Consider the following 16,379-nt stretch of genomic DNA (forward strand, 5'->3'; position numbering starts at 1 on the left):
GTTCTATAAACAAAACAATGGAGATATGTTGTAAGTATGGACAGAGGACGAGATACAGAATATCCTTTAGTAATTTGGATTGCAAGTACTGTAACTCCATTTTGGACTTCTTCATTTGGAGCCAAAGCTTGGCCCCAAATATCAACGTGATGTTCTCTGGTTGTAATTTCCATGTTGGTCAATATGTTAGGGTTTTCAGGGGATGAGAGGACTGGAGCTTTTTAAAGCTAATCTCCCATTACTGGAGGCTTGTAGATTAATGCCTGATGCCTATTTCTATCCTGAATTTTATTAGGTCCCTTTTATTTGGGTATTTTAATCTGATGGTGATATTTTATATTGCTGCTGCAGTTCCCTCATCTATGAAGTTGACTGAATTGTACTTGGTGGTTGATTGATATTATTACTGTTGTATTAACTCTTGTTTTATTGCCTTATTGTGTTTTATCTTTTGTATATTGTGTAATGTATTTATGCTGTTGTTTTTGTAAACTATGCTGATAGGGCTTTGCCCCATGTGAGCCGCCCCAAGTCCCCGCGGGGAGATGGTGGCGGGGTATAAATAAAGTTATATTTATTATTATTATTAGCCTCCAGTGGCCTAGGGGATAAAAGCCTTGTGACTTGAAGGTTGGGTTGATGACCTGAAGGCTGCCAGGTTCGAATCCCAACTGGGGAGAGCGCGGATGAGCTCCCTCTATCAGCTCCAGCTCCATGCGGGGACATGAGAGAAGCCTCCCACAAGGATGGTAAAACATCAAAACATCTGGGCGTCCCCTGGGCAACGTCCTTGCAGACGGCCAATTCTCTCACTCTAGAAGCAACTCCGGTTGCTCCTGACACGAAAAAAAAAATATTATTTTCCATTTTTTATCAAAACATTGTCTTTTAGGGGATTTCAGAGTGCTTGGGTATGCAAAAAAGGGGCTTGAGACACATCACAAACTGCACTGTTTGACCCCTGTATTCGAGTTCACAGCCTAGGCCTTGTGTATACTCAATGAAATGAACTCAGTGAAAAGAGGAAAAGTATATAATGGTAACCATGTTGGCTATGTAACAAAATACAAAAAAAAAAAACAAAACAAACCAAAACAAAACCCCAAGTAGATAAAACAGAGATACATTTATTTTAAAATGTATCATAGATTATAGGAATATAATAAAATATATAGAGAAAATCACAGAAGTGGTAAGCAAATGCATGGCACATGGAATACATGATCATCTATAAAAAATAATATAAAAAATTCCCTCTGAAAATTCTGATGTTCACAAAAAGGCCTTGTTCTCTTCTTCTTGATCATCTATAGGGAATGCTGAGATTCTGTGTTCCTGCATATCAAGAGGGTGTTTTGGGTTTTTTTTTTTCGTGTCAGGAGCAACCTGAGTTGCTTCTGGAGTGAGAGAATTGGCTGTCTACAAGGACGTTGCTCAGGGGATGCCCAGATGTTTTGATGTTTTACCATCCTTGTGGGAGGCTTCTCTCATGTCCTCGCATGGAGCTAGAGCTGATAGAGGGAGCTCATCCACGCTCTCCCTGGGTGGGATTCGAACCTAGCAGCTTGCAGATCAGCAATCCAACCTTCAAGTTGCAAGGCTTTTATCCCCTAGGCCACCGGAGGCTCCATCAAGAGGTTAGATAAGATGTACCATGTGGTCTCTTCCAACTTTATGATTCTGTTTCCAAAAATGGAAAGACTCACCAAACGCTTGCTTATACAGCCAAGATTTAACTTTTTCCAAAATACTATGAAGGAGGAGGCTGATCTGATCTCACTGGAAAGGGAGTTCAACAGCCAAGGGGCCACCACTGAGAAGGCCCATTCCCTCATCCCTACCAGTCACACCTGTGAAGGCGGTAGGATCGAGAGGAGGACCTCCCCAGCAGATCTTAAAGCTCAAACTGGTTCATAAAGGAAAATATGTTTAGACAGGTAAGCTGGGTCGGAACCATTTAGGGTTTTATAGGCTAAAGCCAACACTTTGAATTCAAGGTGCAGGTTATTACCTATAAAGCCTTAAACGGTTCAGGACCTGCCTATCTCCGTGATCGCTTCCTCTCCTACGAACTGACGCGAACCCTAAGATCATTCGGAGAGGCACTCCTCTCGCTCCTGCCTTAGTCTCAAATGCGGCTGGTGGGGATGAGGCAAAGGACCTTCTCGGCAGTGGCCCCGGCTCTGGAACTCTCTCCCTAGGGAGATCAGGCTGGCTCCCTCCCTGCCCATTTTCCACCAGGAATTGAAAACATGGTTGTTCCGGAGTGCGTTTGAATGAATTGGCCCAATAGAGTTGTCATCAGAATACTTCTTTATGTTTATAAAACCATATGGCACTTTATCACTGTTACTCATTGCCATGATACAGCACTTTATGAAACCTGTCCCCGCTGGTTTGCTTTTAATTACTCTGATTTTATCTGCTTGTATTTTAATGTATTGTCCATTACAGTAGAGTCTCACTTATCCAACATAAACGGGCTGGCAGAACACTGGATAAGCGAATATGTTGGATAATAAGGAGGGATTATGGAAAAGCCTATGAAACATCAAATTACAGTAGAGTCTCACTTATCCAACATAAACGGGCTGGCAGAACATTGGATAAGCGAATATGTTGGATAATAAGGAGGGATTACGGAAAAGCCTATGAAACATCGAATTACATTATGATTTTACAAATTATGCACCAAAACATCATGCCATACAACAAATTTGACAGAAAAAGTAGTTCAATACGCAGCAATGCTATGTAGTAATTACTGTATTTACGAATGTAGCACCAAAATAGCATGATGTATTGAAAACATTGACTACAAAAATGCGTTGGATAATCCAGAATGTTGGATAAGTGAGACTCTACTGTATTTTATTTTGTGTATCGTTGAAATGTTTTAAGTTTTGTCAAATATGTTGTGTTGTTGTTTCAGGCTTGTCCCTGTTGTGAGCCGCCCCGAGTCCCTTTGGGGAGATGGGACAGGGTATAAAAATAAAGTTTATTATTATTATTATTTTATTATTAACCGGGGGGGGGGGGGGTTGTATGCTCCATGTACATTGATCGGGTGAGCAGTCTGGCTGCCATTCATTGAATATTCTGAACAGTCTTCAAAGGCAACCCCATGCAGAGTGCATTGCAGTAGTATATTCGAGATGTGATGAGATCATGGACCACTGTGGTCAAATCTACCTTCTCAAGGTACAGTTGCAGCTGGCACACAAGTTTTAATTGTGCAAAAGCTCCCCTGACCACTGTCGAGACCTGGTTCCAGGCTCAGTGATGAATCCAGGAGAACTCCCAAGCTGCAAACCTGTGTCTTCAGAGAGAGTATAGTCCTATACCCTGTTCAGTCTTTCGACTGATCAGGAGTATCTCTGTCTTGTTTGGATTCAATTTCAATTTGTTTGCTCTCATCCAGACCGTCACAGCTGCCAAGCACCAGTCCAGGACCTGGACACCTTCTTAGCAGCAGGTGGAAAGGAGTAATAGAGTTGGATATTATCTGTGTACAGATGGCATCAAATCCCAAATCTCCGGATGATCTCCCCACAGTGCATCCCCTTTTCCTATATAATCTTTCAGGAAGAGTGTCTACTGGAGCTCTAGCTTTCTCTCTCGGGTCAGATTTTCTCTTTGGCTGAAAACACCAGATATGTCAATCTCTTAAAACATGTGGTTATAATTCCTTTTGATTTGTAGTACTTCAGTGATTTAAAAAACAAAACCTTGAAATGCGGTAGGGCCAAAATTGCTACTTAAAAACTGACTCATAATCAGTTTTTTATATCCTCATCTGAGCCCCCTCCAAAACCACAGTTCTGCAATCGCTTTTATGCAGAACTCTTATCTCCTGCTCCACACCTTTATGGCTTTTTTCTTCTATTGTTGTTGTTGTTTGTGGTGTTGTCATGCTTTTTCTTTACTCTGTACTAAAAGCAGCATGGGGGACTATGATTCACTCACATTTTCAAAAAGCTATGCAAGAGGACCATACATTTTTTCACAACTGTTATTTTCAAACAGGACGGCAGAATCATATACAGTAGAGGCTCACTTATACAACAGTCACTTATCCAACGTTCTGGATTATCCAACGCATTTTTGTAGTCAATGTTTTCAAAACATCATGATATTTTGGTGCTAAATTCGTAAATACAGTAATTACTACATAGCATTACTGTGTATTGAACTACTTTTTCTGTCAAATTTGTTGTATAACATGATGTTTTGGTGCTTAATTTGTAAAATCATAACCTAATTTGATGTTTAATAGGCTTTTCCTTAATCCCTCCTTATTATCCAACATATTCACTTATCCAACGTTCTGCCAGCCCGTTTATGTTAGCTGTATGTCTACTGTAGCTGCATTCCTTCCCCAAAGTAATATTGTCAGCATTGCTGGAAACGTTCATTACTCTATCTATGCAAACAGCGTATTAATCATAGATTTTTAAAATGGGGCTTCCCCCCTCTACATAGTCCGCTGTCCAAGGTTGCAAGTGATGTGTGCTCATTAAACACATGGCTTCTTCATTTAGTCAAGAGAAATAGTTGTTTTCATTAAACAAATAACCCTATCCTTTCATTTGCACAGATATAATCATAAACTAATATTAAAAGGCTGTAATGTATACATTATGTTAGATCCACAAGACGTTTACCAGATGAAAATAAGAACTTTCCTTGTTGTCTGGAACCAAAAGATATACCAGTTGGGGATGCTGTGGTTTTTAGATTGGAATATCTATATACAGTAGAGTCTCACTTATCCAACACTTGCTTACGTTCTGGATTATCCAACACATTTTTGTAGTCAATGTTTTCAATACATAGTGATATTTTGGTGCTAAATTCGTAAATACAGTAATTACTACTTAGCATTACTGCATATTGAACTACTCTTTCTGTCAAATTTGTTGTATAACATGATGTTTTGGTGCTTAATTTGTAAAATCATAACCTAATTTGATGTTTAATAGGCTTTTCCTTAATCACTCATTATCCAATATATTCGCTTATCCAACATTCTGCTGGTCCGTTTATGTTGGATAAGTGAGACTCTACTGTATATATAAATGTAATGTGCGTTTTATTATGGAGTAAACAACAAAACCACTGAACCAAATCACACCAAATTTGGCCACAAAAGACATAGTCATCCAAAATATGTATTTCAAACAAAAAAAAATAAAGCCAAGAAAAATAAAGCCCAAATTAGAGGAAGAGGAAGAACTGTTTTTTCCTCTTGTTGCCAGTTAGAAGGGTAGGCTCTTCCCACTTCAACTCCTAGCAACCCCCTCGGCCAAGGGGCAGCCAGGGTTCAGTTAGGCCTCTTTCACATTGCCTATAAAATACAGATTGTCTGTTTTGAACTTGATTATATGGCAGCGTAGACTCAAGGCCCTTCCACACACTTATATAACCCAAGACACATAATCCACAGTATTTGCTTTGAACTGAATTATCTTGAATCCACACTGCCATATAATCCAGTTCAGTGTGGATTTTATACAGCTGTGTAGAAGGGGCCTCATATAATCCAGTTCTAAGCAGATAATAGATTATAAATATAATATATAATAATTGCTGTGGTATAATACAGAACAATATAATCTCTAAAATCAGGACAGTAAATAAAGAGCAACACTTTGAAAACAGGGGAATTCCAGAAAGGAAACAACCAGGGCCAGCTAACACCTCCCAACAAAGGATTCCCCCAGGCAGGAAGCAGCCAGGTTTTAAAGCTGCAAGGCAATTAAATGCTAATCAAGGTGACTAATTGCAGCATTCATACTTGCGGAACAATGGCTTCAAACGACAGGAAAGGAGATTCCACCTGAACATCAGCAAGAACTTCCTCACTGTGAGAGCTGTTCGGCAGTGGAACTCTCTACCCCAGACTGTGGTGGAGGCTCCTTCTCTGGAGGCTTTTAAGCAGAGGCTGGATGGCCATCTGTCGGGGGTGCTTTGAATGCGATGTCCTGCTTCTTGGCAGGGGGTTGGACTGGATGGCCCATCAGGTCTCTTCCAACTACTATTCTATGATTCTATAACTGGACTTAATGGCAGGGAAAAACCTTTACCTACTATAATGGCACACTGTTTTAATGGTGTAATGTTTCTGATCGTTTATCTCCCCGCATGGAGAGATAAAGCGGGATATACATATATCTATATATATAATATAAGTGAATGTTTGTATGTATGTGGGTATGTATGTATCTGTGTATGTGGCAGCTTTCTGATTGGCCGCTACTTCTACAGGCCACTGTGAACGCCAGAAAGGATGGACCTGGACCAAACTTGGCACACATAACCCCTATGACCCATTTTATGTCCTGGTGCCGTTTGGGCCACGGATGATGGGATTTGCAGTACTTTCCATTGCTTCACCTCCAACTGCAATGCCCACCAGTGACGGAACTGGTTCAAACTTGGCACACAGAACCCCCGTGAACCCCTTTCCATCCTAGGGCAGATTGCGGAAGAAAGGACCAAGGATGATGGGACTTCCAGTAACTTCACTCACTTCTTTACACCACTCCTACTGCCATGAATCACAGAACTGACCCAAACTTGGCACACATATCCCAAATGACACACTTTACATGCTGCACCACTTTGGGGGAGAATGCACCGAGGATTATGGGGTTTGCAGTGCTTTCAAACACGGTGTCTCTGACAGACCACTGTTACTCTATCTTATGATGGATCAGGACCAAACTTGACACACATACCCCCATGGCCCAATTTACGGCCTGGTACATTTTGAGGACATAACAAGGATAATGGGATTTGCAGTACCTTCACTCACTTCCTGAGACCACTGCAACTGCCACAAATGACTCATCAAGACCAAACTTGGAACACAGAGCGCCAATGACCCACTCTATACCCTGGTGAAGTTTGGAGGACGGTGGACCATGGATGATGGGAATTGCAATACTTTCACTCACTTCACTCACCCCCACCAATACCTGAACAAGACCAAACTTGACACATACAGCCCACATGTCCTACTCTACACTTCAGTGCTGTTTGGAGGGGGATGGAGCATGGATGATGGGACTTGCAATACCTTCACTGGCTTCCTTAGAGCACCGTGACCCCCACCAATATGGGAGTTGCAGTTCACTGACACCCACTGAACCCAGCTGGCATTGGATCTACACTAAACTTGGAACACAGGCAAACAATGCCTATCTCAAATAACCCGGGCACCGCTGGGTCCCTAAGCTAGTAAATAATATAATGCAGCTCTCGAATATTTTTTTCTGACTGTCTCAGATTTGGGAACTGAGGGCAAGGGATGCTCAGGCTGTGCAGGGCGCCCATTCAGCCATTGGTGTGGCTTGCCTTCAGTGCTGGCCTTCCCTTGTTTTGGTGATAGGCTCGTGCAGGAAAAGCAGCAGCAGCAGCAGCAGCAGCAAAAGCAGCAGCAATGCCTGCTGGGCGTTGTGGTTCCGAGGCCAGGCTTCAATCCCCGGGGGTCCCTGGGCGGCGAGCATGTGCAGAAGAGGCCAGGGGACAGGCAGGCTGCCGTTACGAGGAGCCACGCATCCTTGCCTTGGCTGCTGCCTTCCTTTCCTCCCTCCCTCCCTCCCTCCCTCCCTCCCCGCATCCCTTGCCATGCCATGCCTCGCAACGCCGTGAAGAGGATCCAGGGAGACGTCGGCCAGCCTTTCTGATCTGCCTCCGATGTTTTCTTGCTTCTGCTTCAGCCTCCAGAACCATTCCTTCAACAGCCCGGCTGCTTTGCCCGAGTAAGTGCCTGCTTTGCTTGCTCGATTGCTCTCCAGATCCAGGCGCAACGACGAGGGGCTTCTGCTGGGGGCTGGGCAGAGAAAGGCAGCCAAGCCTGTTTCCCTCCCTCCTTTCCTCCCTCCCTTCCTTCCTCATTTCCTTCCTTCCTTCCTTCCTCCCTCCCTCCCTCCCTTCCTGCCTTCTTTCCTTCCTTCCTTCCTTCCTTCCTTCCTTCCTTCCTCCCTCCCTCCCTCCCTCCCTCCTTTCCTTCCTTCCTCCCTCCCTTCCTGCCTTCTTTCCTTCCTTCCTTCCTGCCTTCTTTCCTTCCTTCCTTCCTTCCTTCCTTCCTTCCTTCCTTCCTTCCTTCCTTCCTTCCTCCTTTCCTTCCTTCCTCCCTCCCTCCCTCCCTCCCTCCCTCCCTCCCTTCCTTCCTTCCTCCTTTCCTTCCTCCCTCCCTCCCTCCCTCCTTCCTTTCCTTCCTTCCTCCCTCCTTTCCTTCCTTCCTTCCTTCCTTCCTTCCTTCCTTCCTTCCTTCCTTCCTTCCTTCCTTCCTTCCTTCCTTCCTCCCTCCTTTCCTTCCTTCCTTCCTTCCTTCCTTCCTTCCTTCCTTCCTTCCTTCCTTCCTTCCTTCCTCCTTTCCTTCCATCCTTCCATCCTTCCTTCCTACCTTCCTTCCTCCCTCCGTCCCTCAGTCCCTCCGTCCCTCCCTCCTTTCCTTCCTTCCTCCTTTCCTCCCTCCCTCCCTCCCTCTCTCCTTTCCTTCCTTCCTTCCTTCCATCCTTCCTTCCTCCTTTCCTCCCTCCCTCCCTCCCTTCCTCCTTTCCTCCCTCCCTCCCTCCTTTCCTTCCTTCCTTCCTCCTTTCCTTCCTTCCTTCCTTCCTTCATTTCTTCCTTCCTCCTTTCCTTCCTTCCTCCCTCCCTCCCTTCCTTCCTTCCTTCCTTCCATCCTTCCTCCCTCCCTCCCTCCCTCCCTCCCTCCCTCCTTTCCTTCCTCCCTCCCTCCTTCCTTTCCTCCCCCACTCTCCCCAATAGCCAACCATTGTACCTTTCCACCATCAGCAAGCATGCTCCTAGGTTGCCATGAATGATGAACCTGCCTGAATTGCCACACAATGCCCCCAACCTCTCTTTCTATCTCAAATACCTCCTTCATTTGCATGGCTTTGCACCTTGTGATGATATTTTAGGGCACATCCTTGTAACAAGGGGGGAAAACACACACACACCAGCCTTGAAATGCCATCAAGGAGGCATGGCAGCGAGTAAGGCTTCTTTAAGAGCCTGCCAGCCATCATGCCAGCAGGAGAGACGAACTCACTCACATTACACATCGGAAAAAAATATATCCAGTGTACAGGGCTTCGATATGTGCATGATGCTTTTTGATAGCCACAGAGTTGGTTACATGAGTATACACAGTGTGTTATTCAAAGAGGAAGGAGCGAGACATGCTTAAAATAATAATATATATATATATATACACACACACACACACACACATATACAGTAGAGTCTCACTTATCCAAGCCTCGCTTATCCAAGTTTCTGGATTATCCAAGCCATTTTTGTAGTCAATGTTTTCAATATATCATGATATTTTGGTGCTAAATTCGTAAATACAGTAATTACAACATAACATTACTGCGTATTGAACGTTTTCCATCAAATGTGTTGTATAACATGATGTTTTGGTGCTTAATTTGTAAAATCATAACCTAATTTGATGTTTAATAGGCTTTCCTTAATCTCTCTTTATTATCCAAGATATTCGCTTATCCAAGCTTTTGCCGGCCCGTTTAGTTTGGATAAGTGAGACTCTACTGTATATATACGTTCTCTGAAATGCTTGGGACTGGGAATGTTACAAATTTCAGATTTCTTTGATTTTATATGAGGCATGTTGGAATATGTGTGCATAGTTGTGAGATAGCTTGGAGACGGGACTCATGCTGACACAGGAAAGTCATTGATATTTCACGGACACCACATAAACATATTTTTAGACAACATTTTGAAATGATGCTGCACATGAAACACAGTTTGTGTTCACCCAACCACCAGAAAGGTTTCACTATTGCAGCCATCCAGGTGAACAATGATTTTGGCATTCTGGAGAAGGGATATTCAACCTGTACACGACTACTTATATTTTATCAAGATAGAGATAGAGATAGACACACACACATAGGTTATTGTCTACACAATGTGGTGCTGTTACTCTCTCTTCGGGTGTAATATTTCATCCTGAGGCTATTAGTGCTATAGTAGAGTCTCCATGCAGTCATGCCAGCCACATGACTTTGGAGATGTCTACGGACAACGCCGGCTCTTCGGCTTAGAAATGGAGATGAGCACCAACCCCCAGAGTCAGTCACAACTGGACTTAACGTCAGGGGAAACCTTTACCTTTACTTTAGAGTCTCACTTATCCAACATTCGCTTATCCAATGTTCTGGATTATCCAACACATTTTTTGTAGTCAATGTTTTCAATACATCGTGATATTTTGGTGCTAAATTCGTAAATACAGTAATTACTATGTAGCATTACTGCATATTGACCTTTTCTGTCAAATTTGTTGTATAACATGATGTTTTGGTGCTTAATTTGTAAAATCATAACCTAATTTGATGTTTAATAGGCTTCTCCTTAATCTCTCCTTATTATCCATCATATTTGCTTATTCAATGTTCTGCCGGCCCGTTTATGTTGGATAAGTGAGACTCTACTGTATTTGTGATTCTCATCAGTATTTACCACACATGAAACATTATGGTCTAGTCCCCCACCCCCTTTTCAGATTGTTATATTTTGGGAATTAGAAAATATAAGGGTTCACCGAGGTCACCAGAGGGGAAAGCCATTTATGCATTTGTTTATGGGAGAAGTAAATTTTCCATTGGCAGAATGGTGGGATTTGTCACCATCATACCTGAAGTGTTTAAAGGGTGTGTGTGTGAAATTGTAACTACCAATAACAATATTTAGCATGGATTGCTGGTAGCTCTGAAAAAGGGGGGCGGGACTACAAATCCCAACATCAAGTTGCAGTAGGCCTTTCTATGATCCTCCCATCTTCTCTACCCATTTTTTTTCCATGTCAAGAGCAACTGGAGTTGCTTCTGGAGTGAGAGAATTGGCCGTCTGCAAGGATGTTGCCCAGGGGACGCCTGGATGTTTTTTTTTCTTTTGATGTTTTACCATCCTTGTGGGAGGCTTCTCTCATGTCCCCGCATGGAGCTGGAGCTGATAGAGGGAGCTCATCTGCACTCTCCCTGGGTGGGATTCAAACCTGGCAGCCTTCAGGTCAGCAACCCAACCTTCAAGTCACAAGGCTTTTATCCCCTAGGCCACTGGAGGCTCCTTCTCTACCCAATGTACACCTCTTTTCATCTAAATGGTGCCTCGATAGTGGTGGAGAAGACCTTCAGACATCCAGATGTGGCTGAACTACTTCATCCATGATCCCTCATCACTGGCTAGGTTGACTAAGGATCTCATCCCATGAACTGGGGGAAAAGTGGGGGAAAGCGGGGAAAAATGGAGGGAATTTATTCCCTAACACTGAGTACCGTCTTCTTAGATGGCCAACCATCCCACGTCCATTCCTCAGATGGTGTCTTCAGGAGCCCAGACACCATCTGGGCCCTGTTTCCATGTACTGCGGAAATGGAGTACTGCAGAATCCCATTGGAAGTGCCCTTACTTTACGTCATGGCCTCCATGAGACTCAGTTTCCGAAGTGCATAGAAATGGATCCCAGGCTGTGTGTGATGAGGTCCAAGGTCTAGTGGAAACTATAAACCAGCAATATCTGGAGAGGCCTAGGTTCCCCAGCCTATGTGCTCATATTTGTTCTAAACTTGTATAAGCACTCATTGGTTAGCTATAGTGTCTCTTCGCTTTAAATGCCATTACTCCATTCTATAGACTCTTGGGAGCTGGAGTTTGGTGAGGTACTTCAAATCATCATCATCACCACCATCATTATTATTATATAATTTATACTCTGCTTTATCTTTCCTGCAGAAGACTCATTGTCTGGTAAAATTGTCTATTCCACTTCCCTCAATTACTTTCCCCCAGTGGCATAGTGGACTAAAGCCTTGTGACTTGAAGGTTGGGTTGCTGACCTGAAAGCTGCCAGGTCCGAATCCCACCCAGGGAGAGTGCGGATGAGCTCCCTCTATAAGCTCCAGCTCCATGTGGGGACATGAGAGAAGCCTCCCATAAGGATGGTAAAAACATCAAAACATCCGGGCGTCCCCTGGGCAATGTCCTTGCAGATGGCCAATTCTCTCACTCCAGAAGCGACTCAAGTTGCTCCTGACACGAAAAAAAAATTACTTTCCCTAAGATACTTCAGTCGAAAGGTCAGATTAAATCAGGGCTGTTTGGGAATGATAGCTCAAGGAGGCACTAGAACACTCTAGCACAGTGGTTCTCAATCTGTGGGTCCCCAGGGGTTTTGGCTTACAACTCCAGAAACCCACCAAGTTTATCAGCTGTTAGGATTTCTGGGAGTTGAAGGCCAAAACATCTGGGGACCCATAGGTTGAGAACCATTGCTCTAGCAGAAGATTCTAAGCATCCTAATGAATTACTGATTTTCTGGATTACAAAAGATTGCATTTTAACAATAAATGTGTGATCACATGACTGAAGATACTTAATATAGATACATCACTGTATACCAATATACAGTGGTGTACATATACACAACTGTATACTTGGTTCCCATTGGGGTTTGTTTTTTGGAATTTTTTTTTGAGTGGATGAGGAAGGTTAAATCTGTGGATATGGAGGACCAAGTGCATTTGCTTCCCCCCCTGAAGCTTGCTTACTTTGGACTAGAATTTGAGTCTTACTTCATTAATAGCGACATGATGTCATTTTCCACCACATCTGAGAAGAACAGTACAGTATAGTGTAGAAATGGCTAGAAATTTCAAGATGTCCAGATTGTGAAAGTTGCTTTTGCTGTTCCCTAGTCTGCCGGGGAGCCCCTGTGGCGAAGTGTGTTAAAGCACTGAGCTGCTGAACTTGCAGACCAAAAGGTCCCAGGTTCAAATCCCGGGAGCGGAATGAGCGCCCACTGTTAGCCCCAGCTCCTGCCAACCTAGCAGTTCGAAAACATACCAATGTGAGTAGATCAATAGGTACAGTTCCGGCGGGAAGGTAACGGTGTTCCATGCAGTCATGCCGGCCACATGACCTTGGAGGTGTCTATGGACAACACCGGCTCTTTGGCTTAGAAATGGAGATGAATCAGACATGACTGGACTTAACGTCAGGGGAAAACCTTTACCTTTGTCTCTGCCACTTGTCTCTACTTCACTCAGCCTAACTGTAGGGCTGGCTCTGCTTAGAAACCAGTGCTTTATCTTGGATATTTTTAATGATGAGACAACTTTACAGAGGAGAGCCAGTAACTACAATAGTGCCACTGAATCTCCAGGGTTATAGGTTCACCTAAGCACCAAGCACTCCATTGTGTCTCCTTACCTTTGCTCCTATTTTATGCCCTCCAGTGTTTGCGGGTATCTCCTGTATCTATATGAGATGGATTCTCTGAGTTTGGTCAGAACTTCAAAGTGTGTACCCAAAATGCTGAGCCTAACTTGGGGAAGGTGTTCAGCACTTTGGCTGACACTCTTTAAGGCTGTGATTCCCAACTTGGGGTCCCCAGATGTTTTTTGGCCTACAACTCTCAGAGATCCCAGCCAGTTTACCAGGTGTTAGGATTTCTGGGAGTTGAAGGCCAAAAACATCCAGGGACCCCAGGTTAAGAACCACTGCTTTAAGGGCTGGGCAGAAATCTAGAATGAATACACGACCCTATTGTTGATATGGAACCCACTACTGTGTTTCTCTCCCCCTCCCCCTTCCAACATCATTCCATAAAAGAGAAGAAATTGCAGGCACCAAATGGAAATTTTGTACAAAGAATTCAGGACATCTACAAAAATTTCTGAACTCCACATCCCTAGTAACGATGCCTGTGATTTCATTTACTTGCATCTGACAAAATATATCCTTTCTAGGCATTTCCCAGGTCCTCCAGCATGACTGTATAGTCTGTTTCTTCCAGAAGCCATTCATTTAATAAGGTTTGCTATCATCCATGATTTTTGTGAAGTCCAGAAATGTATCCGCTGTGGATACGGGGTCTGAATGTATCACACTTAAGATCCAGGGAAGGGGAGGGGTGAACTGTATCAGAGCCACATCCCATAAACTGGTAAAGGCTTCCAAATATTTTTGAATATCATTCTCTTCAGTTATGGCCAGTATGGCCAATGGCCAAGAATAATGCAAGATGTACTCATAAACATTTCACATGGACCAGATTGAGGAAGGCAATAGTGCTGGTGGCAATAGCGATTTTAACCTCTCCCACAGATTATTTTCCCAGTCCTAATCACTCTCTTGAAGTTGTGCTTGATCCCTCTATGGAAAATATTGACATACTTGTATCTAGGATAAAATAGTTTTCAAGGTCTATATAATCAGGAAAAGAACACAAGAGAAAGTGTTAGACTCTCCTTGAGTTTCCACTGCTTCAGCCAAAATGTTTTTAAGTGCAAGCAGATATCCATCATCTTATGTAATGTGGCCTTAAACAACAGGCATAAGTGTGCTTGAAGATGACCATTCACACAGTGGTTTTTTCAGACCCTCTTCTTTGCATGCTTATTATTATGCAGTTTCACTTACCATAGGCATTGCATGACATTTTACATATGTTTTTACATTTGTGTCTTCTTTTTAAAAAATCAAAACAGTAGATGCAAGGAAGGAGAAATCAATAGCATGGATGATAGGTTTAATCTTGTCCCGACATATGTGAGCCTCTTCCCAAAATTGTTATTTGCCCTAGTAAGGAAATTCCTATTAGCAAGAACCCGAGATTTGCTCATAGTATACTGGCAGCCAAAATGACTAAATTGAGGTTTTTGTTTTTGGACACCTCACAACACATATTTTCTCACTGAAAAGGACAATAATTCCTGGAAAACTGGGAGGCAGTAGGAAAAAAGGAAGACCACATTACAGGTGGAAAGAGTCCATCAAGAAATGAATTCTGTGCCCCACACTGTGCTGCTTTCATTTGAAAATGAAAATAATAGTTACACTGAATGAAATGAATGAATATAACATAATGTATCATTTAGCTTTCATAGTAGTATCATCTCACAAAGCAAGTAAATAAATCCAAAATATGCAGTACGTGTGGCAATGAACATCCCTATAACGTTTACAGTAGAGTCTCACTTATCCAACACTCACTTATCCAACGTTCTGGATTATCCAACACATTTTTGTAGTCAATGTTTTCAAAACATCGTGATATTTTGGTGCTAAATTCGTAAATGCCGTAATTACTACATAGCATTACTGCATATTAAACTACTTTTTCTGTCAAATTTGTTGTATAACATGATGTTTTGGTGCTTAATTTGTAAAATCATAACCTAATTTGATGTTTAATTGGCTTTTCCTTAATCTCTCCTTATTATCCAACATATTCACTTATCCTACGTTCAGCCGGCCTGTTTATGTTGGATAAGTGAGACTCTACTGTATTAATTTTCCTGCATATGTGTTGACTTTAAATGTTTTAAGGTTGGAATTATTAGAATTTCCCTCCCAAACTAGAAAATGCGATAATATGATCATTCGGCATGTTATGCGTTTTGTAGATTACCCTCTACATCATCTGTGCCAAGGCCCGTGGGCCAAATCTGGCCTGTTATGTCATTTCATGTGACCCTCCAGATGATAGACTACAAATACTATATTCTTCATCATTAGATACCATGATTGGAGTTGATAGATGATACAGTAACATCTGGAAGGCTGCAGTTCATTAATTTAAATCAGGAGAGTGGGGTATTAATTGAGATACAAGGCTTGTGGATATGATGTCAGACTTGAAAATGCCCTTTAGCCTTTCCCCAACCTCAGACTCACAAATGCTGTTTAATTGTCATTCTCATCATCACTTGTCCACATGGCGGAAAATCAAAACGGATAGGAGTTGTCATTCAGTAACATCTGGGAACACAAGCTGGGTAAAAACTAAAGAGTACTGACCACTATGTAAAACAATGATAGTTGACCATCCATATCCATGGATTCTCCATCCATGGATTCAATGGCCCTTTGAAGGCAACCTTAAGACTGAGGTTGCCCTCAGTGAAAAGGGGTTTGACATCCCTGCTGTACTCTGAGCCTAGGATTACTCTGTTGACAGTGTTCAAATAATAATAATAATAATAATAATAATAATAATAATAATAATAATAATAATAATAATAACTGGACACAGGTGGAACTGGACAATTTGGACAGAAAAACAAGAAAACTCATGACCATTCATCATTCACTGCACCCCTGCAGTGATGTTGACCAGCTATATCTGCCTAGAAGATCAGGGGGCAGAGGACTCTTACAAGTAAAACAAGCAGTCAAAGAAGAACAACATGCCCTGGCAGAATATGTAAAGCAAAGTGAAGAACCTCCTTTGATTGAAGTCAAAAATCAGAAACTCCTCAAAACACAGCAGACAAAGAATCAGTACAAGAAAACCGCACTACAAACTAGAGCTGACAGCTGGCACAACAAATCAT

General features: G+C 42.7%; 1 protein-coding gene across 7 annotated transcripts in view; it reads left to right on the plus strand.

The window, feature by feature from the left end:
- fam13c (family with sequence similarity 13 member C) overlaps window positions 1-16,379 on the plus strand; it is a 208,443-nt gene that overhangs the window by 68,395 nt on the left and 123,669 nt on the right. For 2 of the 7 annotated variants that reach the window (XM_062977375.1, XM_062977376.1), the window contains exon 1: window positions 7,417-7,766. The exons of 1 other annotated variant lie outside the window; for it this stretch is intronic. In XM_062977375.1, the coding sequence (XP_062833445.1) occupies window positions 7,702-7,766 (65 nt within the window). In that variant the 5' untranslated portion in view covers window positions 7,417-7,701. Of the gene's footprint in view, window positions 1-7,414; window positions 7,767-16,379 lie in introns of those variants that run through there. 4 more of the 7 variants (XM_062977377.1, XM_062977378.1, XM_062977379.1 and 1 more) reach the window with 3 other exon arrangements.

This window comes from Anolis carolinensis, chromosome 3 (genome assembly GCF_035594765.1).
Source record: "Anolis carolinensis isolate JA03-04 chromosome 3, rAnoCar3.1.pri, whole genome shotgun sequence".
Lineage (NCBI taxonomy): Eukaryota > Metazoa > Chordata > Lepidosauria > Squamata > Dactyloidae > Anolis > Anolis carolinensis.